General features: G+C 49.7%; 1 protein-coding gene and 1 long non-coding RNA gene across 3 annotated transcripts; one reads left to right on the top strand and one right to left on the bottom strand.

Moving 5' to 3' along the window:
* Positions 1 to 11327: 11327 nt before the first annotated feature.
* ZBTB42 (zinc finger and BTB domain containing 42) lies at positions 11328 to 18728 on the bottom strand. 2 transcript variants are annotated; one of them, XM_048069725.2, is made up of 2 exons: positions 18602 to 18728; positions 11328 to 17254 (listed from the first exon to the last, which is right to left on the bottom strand). In XM_048069725.2, exon 2 carries the CDS (start codon positions 17238 to 17240, stop codon positions 15813 to 15815), a length of 1428 nt encoding a protein of 475 aa, XP_047925682.1. In that variant the 5' UTR covers positions 17241 to 17254; positions 18602 to 18728; the 3' UTR covers positions 11328 to 15812. The 2 variants fall into 2 exon arrangements, with proteins under 2 accessions (XP_047925682.1, XP_047925683.1); XM_048069726.2 differs by lacking the exon at positions 18602 to 18728 and adding an exon at positions 17978 to 18232.
* Positions 18609 to 20578, top strand: LOC125183452 (uncharacterized). The gene is made up of 2 exons (XR_007165492.2): positions 18609 to 18745; positions 20176 to 20578. It is a non-coding gene; the product is annotated as an uncharacterized lncRNA (long non-coding RNA).
* The last annotated feature ends 3084 nt before the right edge of the window (positions 20579 to 23662 follow it).

The raw sequence follows: 23662 nt of genomic DNA, 5'->3' as shown, positions 1-23662 counted from the left end.
ATTTTCCCATCCCGGTTTATTTCCCTTTCTTTATGCTTATGATGCAAGCACATATTAACTTGATTTAAAACAAAACCTGAACCGCTGCATATATTCAAGTTCCGCAGATTGGCCCGAGGGAAAAAATAAATAAAAAAAAGAGGGATGAGTGTATGAAAACCAAACATTTATACAAGTGGTTTCTCTGGGAGTGTGGAAGTGATTTTCCTACTTTTCTCCCTTACAAACACCCACATGGATATCATTGCTTTGCACCCTGATGGGTAAAACCTTGACCAGACGCAGCTTGGGAACGAGAGAAGCACCCACATCTGTTAACGTTCACCTCAGAGATACCGTCACGTGAACTTTCTTTTTGCTTTTTCTGCTTCCTTCCCACTGCTTTCTCCCACATCCCTTCTACAAAGAGGTGTGAGCTCGAACACGCCCGCTACAAGGGCTGGGGGCTCCCCTTGCCCTGCTAATAATCCAGCACGGAGCTGGGCTTGGCTCAGCCCCGCTGCTCGCACGGCTCACGCACACACAGGCTCTGAGGAATTGCCTCATCTGATTTTTCAGGGATTAAGAGACATTACAGAAAGTAGCACACCACGAACCTCCCGTGACCCAGGTTTTCTTCTCCCACATCCCACACGACCAACGTTTCGTGCCCTCAATTCGGTGCCAGGGTCACCAAGGTGCCCCCAGCAGCCCCGGTTTCAAGGTGGGTCTGTGGAGGAGCTTTGCCAGCCAGCAGCGGGTCGGTGAGACCCTGTGCCATCAGTCCCGCCACGGAGGCAGTCTCCATCCCATACAGAGCCCGATCCAACACAAACCCAGCTTTCTAACGGAGATCACACTGTTAGAGAAGTAACTTCAGTGTTGCTCGCATTGCCACAGTCGAGAGACAAATGCTTTCCTCTATTTACCCCTCAAACCCAGGTCAATATTTGCTGTGTTGTCCTCAATGCATTAGCGAAGATGTTCACTCACGTCTGCTGCCTGCCAAAAAGCAAGTTAATTTAGCTCGGTGATACAATCCAAAGCAGTTTGAGTCATCTACATCCCCAGCTACTGGTGTCCAGACAGACACCACATCCATCCACACACGCATTAATAAAGTCTTAAAAATAGACCATCGGTTCCTCTAGACCTGAACTAACGTGTCTGATCCCAGGAAAGCAAAGGAACTGGGAGGAATAAAAAATAAAAGAGGAAAAAAGAAATAAAAACCTTGGCTGAGGAGCTACAATGCAGGATGATTTCCTAATGCTCCTTTGAATGGTGGTGGCCAGGTCCTCCTGCTCTCCTGGAGCCCACGGCTGGGGACAGGGCTGAGATGCTCCAGCAGTGCCTGCGCCGCCTCCTCGCCTGGACCTGGATGCTGAAGAGCGTTAGATCAATTATTCATCGGCTAAAAGGCACACTTCTATTACAACAGATGTTTCTCCGAATGTTTGACACTGCCCATTAACTCACCCTTTAATTTTAATTGCTTAACTAATGCCTATATTCAAGGTTAAATGGGTTTAAATCTTCTTTCTTCTCTTATGCTGCTGAATACGAAGATAGCATCTGACTTAACAGGGAAAAGGGAGGCAGAAGGAACCTAACCGAGGATAATCTTTGACAGGATGCAAACAAGTGGCCAGTGAAGGCTCCACGCAGCCACCCAGGTGGGCACAGCACTCCTTGCTCCTGCTCAGCGAGGTGGGAAGTGCTTGTTTCAAACAAAGCCGGTTGGGAGCCTCCAGGCCGAGACCTCAACTTACACGGGTCATTCATGTTTATAAGACGCAGTCGTGTTTGCCCAGCACGGTGTTCCTGTAAATATTTACAGCCCATCCGAGCAGCGGAGCTGGCAGGCCGAGCAGGGAAGGAGCTGCTGTGGGAGAGGAGTTTGCCCTCCCTGCCTGGGGAGGGGATGCTGAGCATATGGCCCCGAAGAAGTGCCGGGCTGCAGGGCAGGAACGCCTGTCCCAGCCTTGCTGCTGCAGTCGCATCCTCCCAGCTGGTCGCTGCTCTTGCTTTGTGCCAGGTGGGACCACGCAGCTGGTGCTCGGCGTCTTAGTGAGACGGCAGCACACTGATTTCTGCGGCACGCTAGCTGTGCTCTTGCTGTCTGCCAAGACAATGCCCCCAGGAATGGGAACGTAGGTGCTGCGAATGCTGCAAAAAGCGTGCTCCTTTCCCCTCGCTGCTCCCCCACCACAGACACCGGCCATGGCAATCCCGTCCCTCACTGCCAGGACCAGCCTGGCTCTTTTCCATCGGAAGAAAACATAAGGACACGTCCTGGAGAGGCCACGCCACCAGGCAGCAGACTTACTCTCCACAGATGCAAGCACAAAGGTACCTTTAGCATCACATTTTGTTGATGTGACCCAAGGATCTGAATGCGTTTTGTCTGGATGGTTCAGGTCTGCCCAAAGAAAAAAATACCAGCGGGAATGACAGAAGCGAGCCGGGAGCAGCTCCAGCCCCGGGAGCAGCATCTCCACCACACGCCCGTCCCAGGAGAGGAGCTTGACACGCAGGCAAGGAAAACACTTTTTTCTCAGCATCATAAGGACATGAAGGAAGGAAAGAAGAAGCAGGCAGACAAGTTATTTTTTTTCATAGGAGAAAAGAAAGAATACGTCTTTCATTTCTGGCTTTCTTTCCTTCCATTTGCTCCTTCTTCAAGAGGTAAGAGAGCATAGCTCAGTGCAGGTTGTTCTCACCCTTCAGTACGTGTTGATCTACATACATACAGTCTCTGTTTTCTGGAGAATTTGGAGATATTGAAATGTGAAGGGACCCCACGCTAGGGCTACAGGAGGCCAGAAACTGATCTCAGCTTGGCTGGTGTTGATCTCATTCAATTCAGACATTACACCCAAACCAGGCTCTAGCACTTTTTTTGTGAAAACCCTTTAGTCCCACCGCGCAGCCCCTCACTCAGGTTCGAGAAACCTGATCCCCTCTCTGACCAGGTGGGGTATCACCAGTTATTTCCCAGCAACAATGCAATAACCACTGCTAAGATCACCACTTAGAGCATGCCCAGGCACGGCTGTCCATTTGGGAAGAGGGAAAATTGTTAAGGGACATTAGCCTGTCCTCTGTCCCCACAGCCAGAGTTACACCACAGCTGTTAAGATCAGGGCTGCCCATAGCTAAACATCCCTTCCCTTGTTCCAAGGGACAGCTTAGCATGAGAAGAGACACCCCTCTTTTCTGCTAAGGTCTGCTCCACCCTACACGGGTACCAAGGAGGGGCAGCTGAGCACTGCTGACTTTCCAGTCCTGCATGCAGCAGGCACGGCTCGCAGCCCCAGATAGGCAATCATAAAGTGGAACAAGGCTCTCTAGTTTAGTTTAGTTTCTAAACTGAAAAAAAAAAAAGTTCTTGGTTTTTTAGTGATTTTGTTTCTTTTCTTCCCCCCCCCCCCCCCCCCCCCAGCAGGCTCACGAGGACATCCACTCATTTGATTTTGGCTCGGGCTCAGCAGCGTTCGGTAGTGACAACCGTCAATCCTGCCAGACAGCCGATGGCACAGACTGCGAGGAGTGGGCGATCTCCGATTTTGCAGCTACGCCGCGACTTGTGCGCGCGTTTCGAGGCGAGCTGGCGGGCGGCCAGGCGCTCGGCACCGTCCTCCCACCCCGCGAGGTGTCTCGGCAGAGCAAGGTGCCGCGCTGCGCGCAGGCTTGCCAGGACCGCGGCGTGAACCGCGCCGGTGCTGCGAAGGGAGGCAGGATGGCAGGGCTGTTCATCCCACATGTTTCCGTGGCACGAAGTCCGCCGGTGAGGTTTTCCCACCCGACAAGTTCAGCCTGAGTGGTACCGGGTTTAATTTGACGGGTGGTTCGGCGCAGCTCAATTTCTGGTGGAAAAGGGAAAGGCCGCACGAAGCGGCCCCTTCGGGTGGCGATTTCAAGGTCCGGTTGAGGGCACGCTGCGGGCTAGCCTGTGCCCTTTGGCGGCTATCAGATTTCTGAGTGCAGAACGGAGGATTTCGTTCTTTGTTCCTGAACTCATTCTTTCCATCGCGGGGTCCAGTGGAATGTAATCTCTCCAGATGCCAGCACCTCTTAGGAAATTGCACTATAGCAGCTATGCGCTCTAAGTGGCTTATTCACACGCAGAGAAAAGAATAGTAATATCCTTGGGGGAAGGTTTTGAAATGGTGCACGGTGACACAATCCCCAGCACCGGCAGGCTTTACTTCAGCTGAGGATCTCTCAGAACCAAGCTTGTTTTCAAGAGGAGCAGCAGCGCTTGCATTTCACATTTTACCCCCGGTTTGTTTAAAGTCTTTTCTTGCTGTTTAAAACAACCAGTGCTTCCTTCCTGGGAGGGAGGCAATGCTTTTAGGGTTACTGTAAATAATCAGAGCCAGAACAATTGGCTGAGTAAATTATCCTGTCCGCTGACACTAACAGACTCCGTGGAGCTAATAGGAACTTCATCAGCTTTTTTTCCTCTTACTATTACAGCAAAACAAAGGTTTGCCCAAAGTCCCCCTCTGCAGCAAACCATCGCCTTGGAGATAGCAGTCCCAAGGTGCTTTTTTTGAAGTCCTCATGCAAAAACTTTGAATGAGGAGGTTTGTCATGAAAAAACAGCACACGGGAGAACAAGGGAGCCCAAGGAGCCAGCTGACAGATGACCGCATGACAAAGCTAAAAGGAAACTCCAACTGCTGCCAGCACAACTGCCCGCAGAGCGTGCCAAGAGCCAGGTGCTTCTTACCCAGAAACTGGAGGGGAAAAAAAATAGCTGAAAAAAAATCAGTGTCCTTCCGGGCAGTGCCTCTCCTGCTTGTGCAAAGTAATGTGCCACTCACAGGGGGACAATAAGCAGGCAGGGGAAGAGGTGACACGTAAGTGAGGGAGCAAAGCAGCGTGCTTTGCAGAATGAGGAACCAAAGCAGGTATATTCAGGAGCTCGCCGCTCACCCCTCTGAGGCAGAATTGTGTTAACAACCAGCTCTGCTCTGCAGCTGGATTATGCTGAGGAAAGGGAAAGTTAACACAAAAGCACTGGTGTTAACATTACCCTCAAATGGAAGCAGCATAAATACAAAATATTTGTTTCTCTGCTACTGTGCAACATCTGTTCTCAATAACTCAGTCATTTTCCTCTCTCCCTCCCTCAGGGTTTCAAAGTACACAAGGAAGTAGGAGAGACTTGCAGGTAGCTGGTGCCGTTGTGCCCGCTTGGAAGTTGTGCAACGCCGGAGCCTGCTCAGCAGCCTTTGCACCCGCAGAGCCTTCGCACCCGCAGAGCCTTCGCTGCAGCGCTGGAGTTTGCCCTGGCAGCACCCGCCAGGGCAGAGCTTTGCAGGATAGTGCCGGCGAAACAGGCACGTTGTATAACTGCATGTTCTGTGATTTGGTACCTCCGCGCATGGAAATCTAGGGGGATGACAACCCTGAAGACTTTCACTTGCAAGGCTGCAAATTAAAAAAAAATAATAATTCTAAAAGCCCACTGAATCAGACAGCTTTGGCTGCAGCGCTGAAAGCCAACGATGCAAGTAACAACACTTGTTCACTACATCTATTTTTCTTCTGCACAAACCTTGAGCACATTGCAGTTGTAAAAGCAAAGGGAGCTTGTGCCAGGGCATGATGTGGAGACGGGCTCTCCAAGGGAAACTCCCGGCACTGACATTTGAGCAACAATGTCAGCTTGAGATGAGAATGAAGAGATCGAGATATCATGGCTGTGCAGGAGATCATCCTGGGGGACAATTCAGGTTTGTAGTTACATTCCTGATACGCCCCTGTGCTCCATCAAATACACACAGCCACACTGCACACCCAGCAGACCAAATAAACAGATAAACACACATTAAAAGGCACACTTCGAAAAATAATTTTCCAAGATAAATCTCCTAGGTTTCCTTATTCTGAAAGCATTTGACATTTTTGTCGGGTTTGAAACAATTGAAGCAAAGAGCCAGAACTTTTTATTTGAAGGTGAATAATAAAGCATTGCAAGAACTTGCCGGTATGCTACTGGAGGCACAGTGGAACACCGCAAGAAAGCCACTGTGCTCGCATCGTACTTCAGAGCAGCACTCAGTAAGTTTTGGCATCTTTTGATGTTTGCAAATACTGTAGAACAAAGTGCTGTCTGATCTCTTAAATTCTACTTCTACCAGTAGTGAGGCTTAAACAAAAGTGAGCCCCCCCCCCCCCCCCCAATACTCACCAAAAATAAAAATAAAAAAATAAAAACAGGTGGCTTTTGTTGATGAACGTCTCGGGTGAGTTTTTAGCCTAATTTTAGAGGTCAGAAGAGTTTCTGATTCTGCTGACTGTGAGAAGTAGTGCATCGTCTCTGCCCTGCTGGAGCTCAGTGCTATGGGGAGCAATACAACCACCCCTATCACCATCGGGAGCAATAGGAAGCAGCACTATTACCTTCATTTTAGGATGAGATCATGCCATGCCTGGAACCTTGTGCATTGTTCCAAAAAAAAAAAAAAAGAAAAAAAAAAGAAAACAATTGCTCCTTTTGTGTTCAAGGCTGCAATCCCTGATTGCTCCCTCCCCAAAACTGCCCTCACCCACTGGGTGCAGAGCTTGGCTCCCCGGCATGCGCTGTCTCTTCGGACGAGTCTCGCCCTTGCAGGAGGAGATGGAGAACAGCAAGCGCTGCCACCGTGGGTTATCATACCAAAAGGCATTATTGACTCCAGCTCCTTTCCTTCCCAAGCTTTGAGAGGGTGTGGATGAGACAACATGGGGTGCTTGCGACTGCACCACCTCTGGATACGTGGTGCCCAACAGCTTTCACCGCTCCAGTTTCACGGCGCTGAAGCTAGGACTGGGTGGCAGCCGGTCAGCCGGCAGCGCTCCCTCCCACCTGCCTGCCAGGCAGAGCGAAACTCTAGGTAACCCTAGGTAAACGTGAGCTTAAGTCAACTTTCCATGCTCCCCCAGAGCCATGGAGCGGAAAGTTTGTCTCCTAGGTTGTAGGGGACGCACCAGGAAACAAAGCGCTGCCCAGGCCGGGACTGCATGGGTATGCTGCTGCCTCGCCTCCCCTCAGCCTGAAGCAGGGCAGGCGTGGGTACCTGCAATGCCGGGTGCCTCCTGAAAGTCCCCGGCCCTACTGGACCCATTCGTCTTCAGCAGTGAGCTTTTCCACCATACTTTCAATATATGTCAGCTGAAGGCCTCAAACCCTAGAAGCCCTCTCGCCTTAGCACACGGTGCCGGTGTCCTTCCTCAGCACAGCTACGGCCCAACGCGTCTTATAGGGTTGGTGACTCCTGGTGGAGCCCGGCCTCTGCTCCCCTTCTGGCTGCGTGAAGTATCAGCACACCTTCCTTTCAATTCAATGCAAGGAAAATGAGTTTCATTAGTAGGAGGCTAATCCGGTCATTTCTGAAGTTAGAACTAGAGGTTCAGTTTGAGGACTGCAAGAAAGGGAAGGCCACGATGTTTGTTTTTTTCCCTTAAAAAATTCAATGGTGTTCATTAAAAAGTGATCAAAATCCTACCAAAAGCAAAAGCCTAAGACAAGCCACAGGGAACACAGCCTAGCCTTGATCAAGCAGACATACACATGCATGTCCCCAAAGGTTTCCTGAAGAACAGACATAACACTATGGCCTTAACCTTGTACATTTTAGAAGCCTTTTTTTTTTTTTTTTTTAAACAAGGCACATCACTTCCACACACACTGCCTCCATGGCCCATTTCCCACGTTGCCCACTTCCAGACAGCAGCTCATGGCCTGGGGCCTCCTGTCTTTCGCTTGCCATGAAACAAGGCACTGGGAGGGCTTTAGGGTAAGGTTGTTCTGCAGTTTGGCAGCTTTGCCCAAGACTCTACACCCAGGACTACTTTATGAGTTGGTCAGCTCACCACATAAACCATTCTCACAGCTTCGTCGTCACACTGCCAGTACAGCCCCCCTCCTTCCTCATGGAAAGACAAAAGCCTCAGAGCACACGACATGGGTTAGACATCAAGGGGAGAAACAAGTCTTCTGGGCTAAGAGACAGGTGGGCACCACGGCAGATAGCCCGAGGAGGGTCCCACAAGCAGATCAGGCACAAATTTGTTGGGAAAAACTAACACTGGGCTGACCCTGCCCAGAGTGGGAAGACAGACGACGCCAGGGCAAGACTCTTCCAGTTCCCCCCCCCAGGACCTTGTGTGTGCTCATTGAAAACAGCACCATGAAAGGGTTTGCTTACAAAACATTTTTAGAAACAGAACTGTTTGACATGCAAGAGCATCTCTAAAGAAATGATTGAAAGGAAACCAGCTTCTTCTGACAGCTGATTAGGCATCAGAAGGGTTGAAATCCCAGTCGTTGCAACTTCTCCCGCTCTACCAAAAGTAATATGTTTTTATCTAATTTACAAATTAATGGGGAGAGAAGCTTCTGCTCCTCCAAATGTCACCGGGCGGCTGTGAAATAAAGACAGCTTCTGGTACATGAAAAATGTAGATACCCATCCCCGTGCCTTGCTCAGTGTTTGTTGCCATAACCTATTGCACAGATGTGATGGGTTTTTGAACACAAGATCTATTATGCTTCCTGCCAGAGGCTCAAATCTGTACAGGCTTTCACAACACCTTGCCAGGTAGTTACTTTTTATACTGACTCAGTATTTGCCGGCAGCCACTGCCAAGCGCTAGCTTGGGTCTTACCAACAGGCTGGGAAGCCAGCACTGCTAGCAAAATTCATTACATTATCTGTATGATCGTCCTCCCCCCATCCTGGAGCAAAAGTCAAACGATTCTCACACTCCGGTACCTACCCAAGCAAACTGCGTGGATCTGTGATATCCAACAGGGAATTTGGATTGCTCTTTCTCCCTCCTGCAAGTGTGCTCTTACGCAGACTCTGACCCCGTGGTGGATTCGTCCTGCAAAATCCTGCTGGACTGGAGCCACCTCGTTGCCCCACAGGGGAACCCAGCACCTTATTTCCTGCACCTTGGAGACCGCCTACTTACACGCTTGTGTTTTCCCGTCCAAGCTCCCTCCGTGTGACCTTGGGGAGGGAGGATGGCACTGTCTGGCTCGCCTTGTGCCAGCCAGGAAGCCTGCCAAGCGCCGGACGGACACCGCAGCACATCACAAAGTGCAGCGGAGCTTCTTGCCGTGCTCGGCCCCAGCCAAAACAGCCATTTGATAATTAACCACTCGGCCCGAGCCAGGCAAGCCAGGGCGACGGGACGCAGCATGCTTCTCGTTGTGCTCCGAGGGGAGGTTGCAACCCGTGCACCGCGGGGCAGAGGTTGGGGGCTGACCCCAGCCCTCGCCCGCAGACACGGCGGCAGATGCGCCGGGCTTCCCCACGGCCTCCCCCTTGCCTGGCAGATGCTGGCCTCGCTGGGAAAGCACTAAATGGATTCTGCTGAATCACTGCAGCAGATGGCTCCTAACACCACCTGGATAGCTCAGAAAGAAAAAAAAGAAAAGAAAAAAAATAGAGATAAGGAAGGTTGGGGAACAGAGAGTACCCAGTGTGTGGGCTGAGCTATCCCGAGGGAGAAGTAACCTGCGGGTAAGGTCGTCATTTGAACTGCTGTTTCCCCCAGATTCCTCTGTTATGAAGCCTGATACCATCCCTTTCCTGGCAATGTTGTCCCAAGGTCTACAAAGCACCTTGCTTCAAAACCGCTTGGGAAAAGTCTCTGCCCCCAGAGGCTGGGGGGAAGGACTGGGGGAGCCAGGCTGTGCCGGGAGCTCGGGAGGGGTGAGCTGCGGGACTGAACGGGGCCACAGCACCAAGTTAGGTGTTTGTACAGACACCAAGACCAACTCACCACCAACTAGCTCTTCATGATGGGGCTGAGGCGGTAAATCCTCTCTGCTAGCTCAGCCCAGCAGCCCACGTACAGCCATCAGCTGGAGCTGTCCCTATTTCCAGGCACAGTGTGGGACACCAGGGGCTCAGGCTGGCAGCAGCACCAGCCTTCACCCCCTTGCCAACCTCCTTACCGGGTCATGCAGTACTATTGCTTTGATGCACGTACAAGGCCCTGTATTCATCTGTATTAACAGATTTCCTTATTTTTATTTTATTTTTAAAGCCAGGCTGGCAAGTACTTTTATTCTCTGCAACAGATCACGTTGAAAGGGCACAGGAGCCAGCTGTGTACAGCAGCGTGCAGCTGTATGAGAGAGAATAACAAACAGGAAACAGGTAACAATAACTAAATTGTTTGCTCTCCCCTCCCATTAAACAGTGCTGGCAATTTATTTTTTTTTTTAAATTGGGATGAAAAGAGGTAGTCAGAAAGAGGGCAGCTCGCACCGTGCATACACAGAGGATGCAAGCTTGGAAAGCGCTCTGCATTCTTCTGCAGCCGCTCGTCCCCACCTCGGCCACACGTACAAGAAGCAAAGAGACAGGATCCCTCCGTCGCGTCGTGATGAAAGACACCTCTCTGTGCAAAGTTGCTCAATCTGCAACACTTCCAGCCAGGTCCTTCCCGGCACAAAACACCGAGCGTTTTGAGACAAAATGTTCCCCGAGCAGGTCGCTCGCAGCCCTGCGCACAATTCGTCCTCCTCCTCCTCCCAGGACGAGGTGTTTTCACACACCAACTGCACCATGCACTCAGCTCCGTTTTGCTTGAGCCCAGCTTTGTCCTACACAGGCTGTTCTCGCTGGGTCACACCTGCCATTGATTTCCTCAGATAACAGCTGCTGTTTCATGTTCTGCTGCCTGCGTTCCTCAGCAAAAAAGCACAGAAAAATACTCACCGGCAAGCAAAGCTCAGGGCGGCACGACGTAAACCCGGCAGCCGTAGAAGCCAGGTGGTAACAGTGCCACCACCAAGCCAGGCAATAGGGAGGCTCTCAGTCCCAACACAAGCCCGACCACCCAAGCTAGCAAAAAGCCCTTCCTCCACGGCATCCAGACCTATGGTGGCATTTGGTGACACGTGGCCAGATGTCCCTGGGCATCCACAGCCACCCCTGTGCACACCAAAGCCAGACCACCTCCAAAAGATGCTACAAAACAGAAGCTAAAAAAATAAACGAGGCCATTTCACAACACTCACCCCAACACGAGCTGGGCTTTGCAAGAGCGGTGGGGACCCATGCTGCTGGCATCTGTAGGACTGACCCTTTCCAACCTACGGAGCCCGTTGCATATTTTAGTACTGGAGGATGCCAGCCCTCACAGACCACGGTTAGGAGGGTGGATGACCCTTCTATCACCCCCTTTCCCACAGCGATCAGCGTCCCCAATGCACCTGAGAGCCAGGAACCTGTGCCCGGAGGCATCCAGCCACTCACTTGGTACCCCCACATGCACGCACAGCCCCTCCAGCACCCACCCAGCGGCTCGGTTTCTTCTCAAAGCTTTTTACGTTTCACATTCCAAAGATTTAATTACGTTATCAGAACAACAGGCATCGGGATCTGGAGTGCCAGAATTCACATTAGCAATTGCTATCAACAAAGAAAATGGGCACAGCATGCCCGTGCCAGCGTAGACGTGGGCTGCTCTCCTCAGTCTACGCACGGTTATTTATAGCCTAGTTGCAAGCCATCCACTTCGCAGGTTTAGCTTTGAGCTCGCTTCTTTCTCCCTCCAAGAACAGCCTGCTGCCTCCCCTGGCTTAGCGCAGCACCTAGATTTGGGCACAGTGAGTTCAATCTTCTTCCATCCACCTCCGGCAGCAGAAGAGAATGAGAAAAAGCGTGCCATGAACACGCAGCTGCAGGAAAATCCCCCCCACCATCAGCAGAAATACTTAAAAAGTATTGTTTTTAGGATATGGCATGGGAGCCAGACATTGCAGGAACGACACACGTCTCCAGCAGCCTTCTGTCCTCCCTCTGGATGGGGACGGAGGCACAAGCTGCACGAGGCAGGAAGCATGACTGAGTGCAAGAAAAACACTCATATTTTGTTACGATTGCAAGGAGGTGACTGCGTGACAGCAGAGGGGCAGACGGACAGCTGCCCCTCCACACCAGCATCCCCTATAACTTGCCCTTCCCCAAAGCAGCACCATCTTGAGGCAGCCCGATGTCACTCACCAGAGCCCTTCGCCTCACCAAAAGTAAGAAATCCCAGATGCGTAGTGTAGTACGGGGGGCAAAACCATCCTTATTTCCCTCCCCTGAGCAGCAGCTGGAGCATGCAGCTCACATTCTCTTCCTCCTGCCCCCAGCTCCAGCTGAAGTCAGGGAAGTTTTAAGACAGAAGCCAGCAGCAGGAGCTGGGGCAGAGCCCGGCTGCCCCCGGGGCCGTGGAGGTTTTGGGGCCGAAGGAGCCCCCCCTCCCTTCACCCTGCTGGCCGAGCTGGATGCACGCAGGCTGCTCGCCTCTAGGTGCGCCTCAGATGTCTACCATTCCCACCGGCCCTGAAAAAAAAAAAATAAATAAAAATTAGAGTATCTACTTAAAAAAAATAAATAAAAGCAGTGCACCCACTTGTAATTAATAACGACAAACCCAACATCCCCCCCCCCCTTTCTGCTAAAGCGGGGAGGAGGAGGCTCAAGTTTACAACTCTAGCACATTTTATTTCGTGTAAATTTATAAAGACAACAATCCTAGTCACGATTGTCACATTTTACAGCACATACCAATACAGTTGCAAACAGAACTCCACGCAAAACTAAGCGCTAACAGTAGCTTAAATCACTCCTTCTGCGATTGTCGTATCTAGACTAACAGCATTACGCTAACACTGAAGGAAAAATAGTTCACTATAAAACAGTGATAGAACGTTTTTATAAAATATATTCCATTCCAATAGCTTCTCTACATACTGTTTACTATAAAACTCTCCCACAAAAATTAGTGTCTTTAAATATACATATTTAATCTGAACTGCACCAAGATTAAAAACAATTAAAAATATCAATGATTTTTTATTTTTATTTTTTTTTTTTACATTAACTTCACAGTATTTGTTTGTAGTAGAAGACAAATCCAGTGTTTAAAATGTGGCGCAGGACCATCCCCTACCGGGACGGCCACTGCCCCGCAGTGAAACAGTTTGTGAAAAGACAAGCCGAAGTGTGCAATGTTTTTAGTACTTCTCTGTAGAGCCATGAACCACTTTGAAAACATGCTCAGAGCTATTGCAACTCGGAGACACAGAGAGAGAGCCAAAAAAAGTCACCTTAAGGACAAAAATAAGTGCAAACGTCTTTACTTTAGAAATTCAAGCTATGAGGAGTGGGAACACAAATACCAGACGATGAGAACAGTGTGTTTATGATGTAGTAAAGAATGAGAAAGTCTTTTTTTTTCTTTTTTAAACTTTCGCCCCATATTCACTGCAGTACAGAGCATGCTCATAGCATCAGTTTAATGAATTATTCCTATACTAGCATCAGACACAAACTTGTTTAAACTTTTCCCTGCTCCATACACTAGCGATGTCTTATGGCACATCCTATTTTATGATCTTAAAAAACAAACAAACTGAAGACTGAAATGCAAAAAGTGTCACAAAAATGCAAAATTAAGAGATTACCAGCTTCAGTAATGCTGACTCTACATTAAACTGTTTACATGTTGTTCAACATGCAAAAACATTGTTATAAAATTTAAAGTAAAGTGTAAATTAACTAGTTTTGAAATAGATTAACAGTAATAATTCCACTTCAAAAAAAAATCTAATAAATACTATATCAAGTATCTTCAGGAGAAAAAAATAACTTAATTTTAGTAGAAAGAAAAATAACTTAATTTTAGTAGATTTTGTTCAGTGCTATTTCCAATCACAGCAAAAAGGAGAAAAAAAAAAAGAAAAAGCTGATTAAGTAGAATAAGACCACAGTACCAAAGCCACTTATGTTCAAGATACAGTACTCTCCCACAACTTCCATATGTAACAGGTTCAGCAAAAATATTTTACAGTAGACAAATTAGACTGAAAACAAAACCCAAAACTATAAATAGAAGCAAAATTTCACATTACATGTACATTCATAGTTTAAGAGATGAATAAGATGAGGCTGTAACAATCTTGTTATTTTTTTCTTTTAAGAGGAAGTACTTATAAAATAAAATAAAAAAAATCCCATATTATTTATGTAGGTAGTGCTCAGGTTTTGGACCAGAAGGGGAAGGCATTAGGCAATTCTTTCTTTATAAGATGAAATACAGTATTTTAAGCACAACTATAAAAAAAAAAAAAAGAATCAAACTCAGTGCTTCATGTTCATTTAAAAATAAACACTTGTTTCACAAAAAAAAATAATCCAGGAGTGTGAGGAAGGATGGTGAAGCAACAGTAACGCAGCAGAACGACATTCAAAACCCTCGGATATTATTATTATTATATTTCAGTCCCACATACATGTACCCTGAATGGATAATTTGACTGGAAAGGAATAATCCGATATTTACTGACATGCACAGCCCAAAGGATGCTCTATTAGGCAAGTAATTGAGTTACTGTGTTTGGAGTAAAACTGGTTATGGTTACAGGCAGCCTCAGTTCACAAAAAAAAAAAAAAAGAGAAAAACAACACGAACAATAATAATTAAAAAGTGAAAGATAAAACCACCCCAAGATCCAAAAACCGCCCCGGAGAAAGGTGGTGATTTGGCAGGGTGCGGGGGGAAAAGTTAGGCCACGCTTTCCCTCCAACGCTTCCTCTTCCGACTGCCCCTTAGCAGCAGGGATTGCACGGACCTGGGCCCAGAGGGATTACCAACTTCATTTAAAAACCAAGAAATAAAACCCTGAGCTGCCGACGGCAGCCTCCCGGCAAACTTCTCGGGGAAGACAGCGAGAGGGGCATCTCCTCGGATGCTCGGCACCGGGTGCCCAGAGCAGGGGGAGCCCAGCAGCCGGCCAAGGCGAGACAGGGGGTGCTGGCCCCTTCCCATCACCAGAGCCACGCGATCCCCTGCTGCCACCTTCGCACCAGGAGCGGGGCTGTCCCCGCACCACCAATGTGGGGATGCAACCGTTCACGGAGAGCAGGATTTCGGACCCGTGCCAGCGCACATCCCTCGGCAGCCGAGGAGCGAGGCCGCTGTGGACGGGCTTTTTCCAAGCCACGAAGCAGCTCCGTGCTCTGCTGTAGGCGAGCGCATGGGTGGGAAGGGAAACTAAGGCAAGCCTCGAGGCAAAAACTTCTCGTTCAGATTGCAGGACTGATTGCAGAACTATTCCGACATAATTAAAAACAAAAAAAAAGCCAACGACAACAACAACAACAAAGTGACTAGTACCAAAGGTGTATCCAGAAATTCTCCCCCCTTCCCCTTTATCTTTTGGGCCAATTTGAGGTCTCTTCCAGCTCTATGAAATAAGACTACAGCCTGTTAGAGATACACGCAGAGAAATTTCCCTGCGCTGAAATGTATTTAAGCCATCAGTCGTCTCTTCGGATGTTTCTACGCACTACGCAGACGGCATCAGGGAAGCTTAATGGAATCCAAGTATTTCTCCGGAATTTACTTACAAGCAATCTTTCTTCAAACTAAAAATAAAAAGAAAAAAAAAAAAAACACAAAAAACACACCCTGACCACAAAGCAAGTACTTCCAGCATGAAAACAGATGCTAAATCATTGCAGAACTACTTAGATCATTTCACATTAATAATGTAGCATGGGTGCGCAAGAGAAGACCTGAAGGGAAGGAGGCAGGGGACGGGGGAGATGGAGAGGTGGAAGGATTGCATTAAAAGGCCTCTGGAGTGTACACCTCTGCATCTTTTAAAGATCATATACCTGAAGTGAATATCACAAAAATAAAGGAAGAAAAAAAAAAAAAAAAGGGAAAAAAAATAGAAAATTCAGATGCTGCCTTTTTTTTCCTGTTTTGTTTTAAAAGGGCCGGGGGGCGCGGGGGACAGGAGAAAAAAACGACGTGTCTCAAACCACCAAGGACTTTACAAGGCCACAATGAAATTTGCGGATGTGTCTGTATAAATCCCCCGACTGCGTGAACCGTCTCTCGCACCACTTGCACCCGTGGGGCTTCTCCCTGGTGTGCACGACCGCGTGGCGGCTGAGGTTGTGGGAATACTGGAAGCTCTTTCCGCACTGGCCGCAGGTATAGGGCTTCTCGCCCGAGTGAGTCCTCTCGTGTCTCTTGAGGGTGTACATGCAGGAGAAAGTCTTTCCGCAGAGGGTGCAGGTGGGCACCGAGCCGTCGGGCGACAGCCGGGTCCGCGAGCCGTCCTTGTCGCGGAAGTGGGAGCTGAGGTGCAGCTGAAGGATGTGCGGGCTCGGGAACACCTTGCTACACAGGGGGCAAATGCAGATATGCCCGGGAGGCACGAGCACGCCCGAGGAGATGTCCGACGAATCCATGTCATCCTCACTCTCGTCTCGGTCTTGATCTATATCCTCCTCTCGGGCATGAGAGCTGCCATTCCCCGCGAACATGTGTCCTAACCCTGTCACTAGGCTTTTGGCTGAATTCCCAAAATGCTGACTCTCCGGACTCCTGGCTTCGCTGTCCTCCTGATCTGACAGCAAGTCTTGTTCATCTTTAACAAGTGGCTCGGTACCCTGCTGCTGGCTGTCGGAAGCCAGCTGTCCAAAGACATAGGAGGGGTGTAAGGAATCTCTCCCCGGCACGGGCTTGAAAGACAAATCCAGCGCGCAGTCCACATCACCCGAAGCCAGGGTATGGTTAACAGACCTTTGGGACAAAGGTCCTGTGGAACTATTGACATTAGCCTTTGTTTTTCCAGCTGCTGCGGCGCACGATTCTGCCTCTGTCGGCGCAGAGCTGACACTTATATGATCAGAGGACCAGGCGGGGTGACTGCTGACCTTTTCTTTGCCTGCCGCTCTGTCGTATTCTGCAACGCTGAATTTTTGTTTGTTTCCTGGGTCAAACTCGTGGACCAGGGGCGCTCCGGCGTCTAGAAAATGCTCCGCTTTCTCCAAACCGGCCACCTCATCATTAATCTTCTCCTCCGGACATAATTCTTTATCTTTCAACTTGCCCTTGCAGACTTTCACAATGTCATACATGTGGAGGTAGCTAGCCGCAGCCAGCACATCTTCCACCGGGAGACTGTTGAATTCCAGCTTTCCCTCGTACATGAATTCGAGCAGCAGGCTGAAGGCAGGGGCTGTGACAATGTCACTGTTCAGATGCACAATATCCCTTTTGTCTAACTGGTCCCTGTAGAAAAGATGGAAGTACATACTGCAAGAGGCAAGAACGGCTCTGTGAGCTCTGAATTGAGCTTCTCCAACTAAAACAGTACAGTCACACAGGAAGCCCTGGTGACGCTGCTGACTCAGACACTGCAGCAACTGGCGGCTATGGTCTGGAAACTCCATTCTTCCTTCATAACCTGTTCAAAACAGGAAAAACTTGAATGCTACTGTAAACTAAAGCCTCCTAGCAGCTGTAACAAACAGATCGGCTTTTTGGTAACACAAGCCAAAGAAACAGCCTTGGAGATAACGTTTACTGTTAATTGTCTGTAATAGTTTTATTAAAGGGGGGGAGAAGAAGAAAAAAAAAAAAAGAAGAAAACAACACAACATGCTTCTCATCCTTTCGCACCTGCTCCGAACAGGAAAAACTTGATTGTAAGTAAACAAAAGCTAGTAAAGCAGCAGCCCCTCCAACCTTTGTTTCTCCCACTAAGCACTTTAATAAAATTAAGAAGAGGCAAGAAAGACAAATAAATAAAAAGCACAAACTCCCAGGCTCTCTTCCCAGCGACGCTAACTCGGGGCATCTTTTAATAAAGCGCATTACCCCCGTCACGCACACACACACAATTTAAACTTTATCCCCGCTCCTCATGCACGGAATCACAACAAAACAGCCGCGGCTCGCTCCGGGGAAGCGGCGTTTTCCCAGGCACGGAGGAGGAGGAGGAGGAGGAGGACGGGGATGGAGGCAGAGCAGCAGCAGCAGCACCCCGCATGCAAAACGAAGGGGAAAAAAATAAATTAAAAAAAAAAAAGCGGAAAAAAAAAAAAGAAAAAAGTTTCCGTTGAAGTTATTAAAGGGCAAGGAGGAAAATAAGAGGCGGGAGGGCTGGGGCTGCCCGCCGGGTCCTTACCTTCCCGCGGGGCCGGGGCGCGGAGCCGGGCAGGGGGAGCGCGGAGCGGCCGCGGGTGCGTGCGCGAGTGCGAGCGAGGCGCGGAGGGAGGGAGGGAGGCTGGAGGGAGGGAGGCTGGGAGGGAAGGAGGAGTGCTCGGTTTGCTAATTACACCGCAAGCTGGAGAGTCAGCTGCTCTGACTTCACTGCGATGGAAATGCTACCTCCAGCTGTGCGCCTTTTAATGCCATATGTTACTCCAAATCTCGCTACCAGCCAACCACAGCTTGCTGCCTTTTAAAGTTCCAGCAGCCCCATTTATAGCCCGCGATTAAATCCCACAAACTTGCCCCGAGCCCGCCCCCCCCCCCCCTTTCCCAGCGGTGCCCCCCCCCCCGCACCTCCCTCCCCGGAGTTGCTCCCCGCAGCACCGCCGTGACCTTCGCCTGCGCCCGGCTCCGCGCACCAAATGGAGGGGGGGGGGACCCCGCGCAACCCCTCCGGGGCGCCCCCCTACCCCTCGAGCACCCCCAAAAAGCCACTGGGAGCACTCCCCAACTTTGCAGGGAGCGTTTTTCCCCCTCGTCCCCCCAGGGGAAGGGCAGGCGGGGGCAGTTTGGGGGGGGGGGGGGTCCCGCTACTCACCGAGGCGCGCCGGGGCTGCGCGGCTGCATGCGGGCGCTGCGCGGGGGCTCCGCGGGCGCGGCGGCGCGGCGGGGCTGCGGAGCAGGTTGGTCGCCGGCCGCTCTCGCGATATTTGTCCTCCCGAGCCGCGGGGGGGTGCTGGTGGTGAGTGTGCAAACGAGTGTGCAAACGGGGGTGTGGGGGGGGGAACGCGTGTGCAAGCGTGCGTCCCCGCCCGGCGCACACAATAGCCCCCCGGCGCCCCGGCCAGCCCCGGCGGCCGGTGCGCGGTGCCGGCTGCGCCCTCCCCTCCTCCTCCTCCTCCTCCTCCTCCTCCCCGCTGCCCTCCTCTTCCTCCTCCTCCTCCTCCTCTCCCCTCCCTTCCTCCCCTCCCCGCCCGGCCGCTGCATTGGCCCCGCCGCCGTCCCGCTCCCAACTCGGCCGCGGAGCGGGGCGCGCACCCCCGGGGGCTGGCGCGGAGAGGGGAGGGGGACCGGGACCGGCACCGGGACCGAGCAGCCCCGGCCGTGCGCTCCCCCGCTCTTCGGCTTTAGTTTTGCTACCAGATGCCTGCGGATTTTTTTTTTTTTTTGAGATGACCTTTTCGGTAGTTGATTCGAATTTTAAATTTTAATTAGCTGTAATCCCATCAAAAGTGAGAGCGTTTAGAGTGATTAAAAAAAAAAAAAAAAAGTCTCCCGCCCCAGCAAACGGGGAAAAGTCGGGCACGGTTCCTGCTGCCCGCACCGCAGCCCGGAGCTGCTCCCTGGCGCTGCTGGGGACCGGGATAGGGATCGGGATCGGGACCGGGGGGCTTTCTCCCCCCCCCCCCCCGCCCTGAGTCTCCCGGAGCCCCCCGGCTGCAGCCGGCCCCGCCGCTGGGTCCCCCGGCAGGTGGAGGTGGCCTCGGACCCGAAGCGCTGGAGCGGGGCTCCGGGTCCAGGCTGACTTTATCGCGTGTATATTTCTTTTTGTGTGAGGTTTTAGCCGTGCTTAAAAAGAAAAGGGGTGTGTTTTGCAACGCTGTTGGGTTCGGGTGAGTGGAGAGAGGATCAGAGCCCTGCTGCAAGCACCCTGCGTGGCTCTGGTCAGGAGACTCTTGCTTCCACCAAGTAATGCAGAGAAACTCCTTTCTTTTTCCTCCTCTAGGTTGCCTGTCTAAATTATAGTATCTAGGATAGCAACTTCTTTTTTTTTCTTCTTCTTTTTCAATGCCCAATGATGGCATTAGCACCTTAAAACATCACTTTTATCGGTTGGTATATTTGTTAGTAATTTGGTCCAATTCATCGATATTTAATCCTCAGGCTCTTTGTCACAGAATTCAGCATCTATTTTTTGCCAACAGCCACTTCCCTCTCACAGACCTTGACGGTTTAATTCAATTGGCAGTGAATGCCAGGGTATTTGGGTGGGTTTTGAGTGTCAGCGACTGCGCTGTCACAAAGCCCTGCTGTAATATCATTATCGATGTTGTTCAAATTGGGAAAGTCCAACCCAGAACACAGAAGTGACCAGCTCCAGTGAGAGTTAAGGGTGCTGGGGTTAAATCCATCGCTATTTGGTAAAGCTGAGACCTTCATCTGTTTGTTCAGATCACAGACACCATCCTGGGGTGGGAACTCTGTCCTTTTGAAGACAGTGCTGAAGACAACACAGGCTCCACCGTAAGTGAAGCGGTTTCTTCAACAAGCAACTGCAGCTTCCGTGAAGCCCTCTGTGTGGATGTGACGGCTTGTAGAGCTTCTCTTTGTACACTAGAAATATTGGGCAGTCTCCTGTATTTGTACAAATTATGCTGCTTGGCATAAATCCCTTATTTTGTGTAATACATTGTTCATTTTTTCCCTCTCTCCTTTAATAATAAGGGGAGGAAAAAGAAAATGAAAAAAAAAAACTAAGGATTCAATTCCTGTTTGGGTTCTGTAAGCTAGGAATAATTGTCTACAATCTAACAGTATTTTATTTTTAGTAAACCAGTTACAATTTCACAATGAATCTGTGGTCGTTACCGAGTTTGAAATGTCAAGAAACACGGCAGTGTTCTCATTTTCTCCCCTTATCCATTCTGCTCATTGTTGGCTTGCTTTTCAAGGCCTCAGAAATAGTAGGCTCGCCTTCGCACCACGGTAGCGATAGACACAATACAGGTGTTGTGCTGATTTCGGTGCAGTTGTATAAAATACTGGTAGTACAACTCTCTAGTGTAAACAAGCCCTAAGTGATTACTCGAGGCAAGGCAACAGGAAGAACTGCCCCAGAAACTTTATTCTGAAAGCTCCTGCCTTTCTGAAGGCCCTCATGAAAGCAGGAAAATCACAAGCAAATGCTCTACTTTCATCTCTCTGGCCCCATAGCCTCGGCAAGACAAAGACTCCAGTACCATTAGGAAGAGGCTCCATTTTCAGTCCTTCCCCGAGTGAAAGGAGCCAGGCAGCAGCTGCCCAGTCCCCACAGCCCATAGGAAACTCTCTGACCACGGTCCGGGCTGGGGGACAACACCCCCATCCCATTGCCAAATGCGAGGACAGCTGCATGTGAACGGGGACTGATGGAAAGTGTCAGGAGCTGATGTATCAGGCATCCTTTGGCAGCAATGTGAGCTCCTGGGCTTGGCTAAAACCCTCCTGGGAGCCGGCAAGCATCTTGCCGCTCACGTAGCATTGTAGAGCTGAGCAGAAAATGCAGGTTTAGGGCAGAGAGGAAAAGTTGGCGGTGCTAGCAGGGCTTTCATTTGCCAGGCGGGACTAGCCCTGGTCCTGGTTGTTTATGCTGCCTGGACACCAGCCAAATCCCACAGAAATTAGTAGAAAAACCAACTGGATCAGGTCCATAAAGCCCGAGGACTCGCTTCCATTCTTACCCCTTTGATCCAAGGAGAGTATATATTTACCAAGTGGGGCCTCTCAATCCCTTTTCGTTGGCCAAATGTAGAAGTGGTAGCAACAGGTTTTTCATGTGATTTAATCGTTTTCTCTCACACCTCATTGGGTAGCAGCCTCTTTGTGTTTGTTCCTACATGATTTCAGTGCTTTTATGTTCTTTTTTTTTTTTTCATGGAATCTTCTTTGTGGTAGTCCAGTCGCATTTCAGAGAGAGAGGCAGTGTTTAATACTGCAGGTACTGAAGATGTTTTAAGTGTAGTGGTCATAGCAAGGTTTATTTGCAGTTCTTCCAAAGTTTTCCAAATGTTGATTTATCCTGTACAGACAGCAAGACTGAAACCTTCATCACCTCCTGAAACAGGGAGGAATTTAATCCCAAAGGGTGCCAAGCCCCATGGTGTTAGGAGAAGGAGCTGCCATTGGAATTTGTGGATGCCCCCCAGTTTGCAGTCTATTCCAGCACTTAACCGGCAGTCATACCCAAGGTCAGCTTTCAGGGGGTTGCTCAGTTTGCAGCCAAGCCACAGAAAAGTGGGATGACCTTCTGCGGGATAACGCCAGGCTTGTTGGTGTCAAAATACCAAGTGACCGTAAATCAGCGGAGAATTGCTGAGACCAGGCTTGAGCAGGAACGTGAGCTAATTGACATGCAGGAATGTGAGCTGATTGACATGCTTATCTTGCTCATCTGGCCAAAGCATAGGCCAGATGTTGGAGGTTTGCAGTTGAACAATCAGCATGTATGAGGCTCCAGCAGCTAAGCAATGTCTGGGGTGAGGCGGAAGCCTCACGGTCTGATGGTGTTTCAGATGAAGCCAGGAGAACAACCTGTCCCTGTACCCAATGCTGGCCTCACCCCCTCCTCCTCTTTTCATGAGTGACAACACAAGTCTTGTTGAGAGCCATTCGGCACACGATATAATGACTTAGTCCCACCTCACCCGAAGTGTAGATTTGGTATTCAGAAACCTCGGTTTGGAGGATGAGTCCTCCAGTTACCAGTGGACCGACAAGCCTGGGCACCCTCCTTACCAAGCAGGGAAGGAGACAAAATCCTTTAGGAATAAACCGTTGACCAGATCTGGGGCTAGGACTGGATCCAGCCACAGCCAGGCTCCTCTCTGAGGAGTTCAGAAAGCGAGGGGGTCCTTTCTGAACATCATGACTCAGAAGAAGGGCCTCCCTCAGCCACTTACCCTTAGCGTGACACCGGCCTAGAGATCCCTTTCTAGCACCTCTTTTAGGACTCAAGGAAGCAATAACAGGCACTATTGGCGTTCCAGACATTAATCAGAGTATATATCTTAGACAGTCTCCTGAGCAGTGTGCTTATGTGTATTGTATTTGTTTTACGGCTGTCCTGCTGATTTGTCCCTGACAGTGAGACCCTGCATGGACTGGACTGTTTGTGACTATCTCTTGTAGCAGCTAGGGCCTTATCAAGTCATCCTATGGAGTCAATAGACTCCTGATAGCCCTAAGCTGCATGTATAAATTACATATTAACTTGTATTTTCTATAACACAGATATCAGTAAGGACAGGCCAATCCAGTTTGATGCATTAGGGGTGCAAAGGACTCCACAGAGGTACCTCTGGCGCAGGTCACGTTCGGCTCCGCTACAAAAGATCCCTGCCTGCAGCAGCCAGGTGCTGCCTGTCGCACCTGTACCTCGTCGCTGCTGTCAGCGGCCGGGAGACGGATGGGTTCCTCTTCATTATTCAGCTCTCACAGTTTCACTCAGCTCACCTAACCCTCAGCTTCTGCTTGGTTTTGTTACAATCTGCCGTGTTTTGGATTTCTAGAAACTGTAAATGAAGGTACTTTTTCAGCCTTTAAAAATCCATTGTTTTTTTTGTGTATAGGGAGCACACTTAGTTTGTAGTGGTTGAGGAAATTTGCACAGCATTGATAAGGCACATTCTCCTCTTTGGGAGTTTTTTTTCCTCTTTCACCCTTGCTAATCACCCTGACAGTCATATTTCAGTGTTGCTCAGCTTTACTTACATAAAGTTCAGAATATGACATCCATTTACTTTAATATTATCTAATACAATTAAGCAAGTTATTTCCTTTTTGATATTTGTTTTATTTATTTATCCATCCATCAATCCCTAGGAAGGAAATCTTCCTAGGGATCTTGCCCTTGTTATAAATTAGCAGGTATAAGGAAGTTTGTAGCAGGATATATAGAGGA

This window comes from Anser cygnoides, chromosome 5, assembly GCF_040182565.1.
Source record: "Anser cygnoides isolate HZ-2024a breed goose chromosome 5, Taihu_goose_T2T_genome, whole genome shotgun sequence".
In the NCBI taxonomy this organism is placed as follows: domain Eukaryota; kingdom Metazoa; phylum Chordata; class Aves; order Anseriformes; family Anatidae; genus Anser; species Anser cygnoides.
The sequence above is the reverse complement of the archived record's forward strand: the minus strand, read 5'-3'. Positions and strand labels throughout refer to the sequence as shown.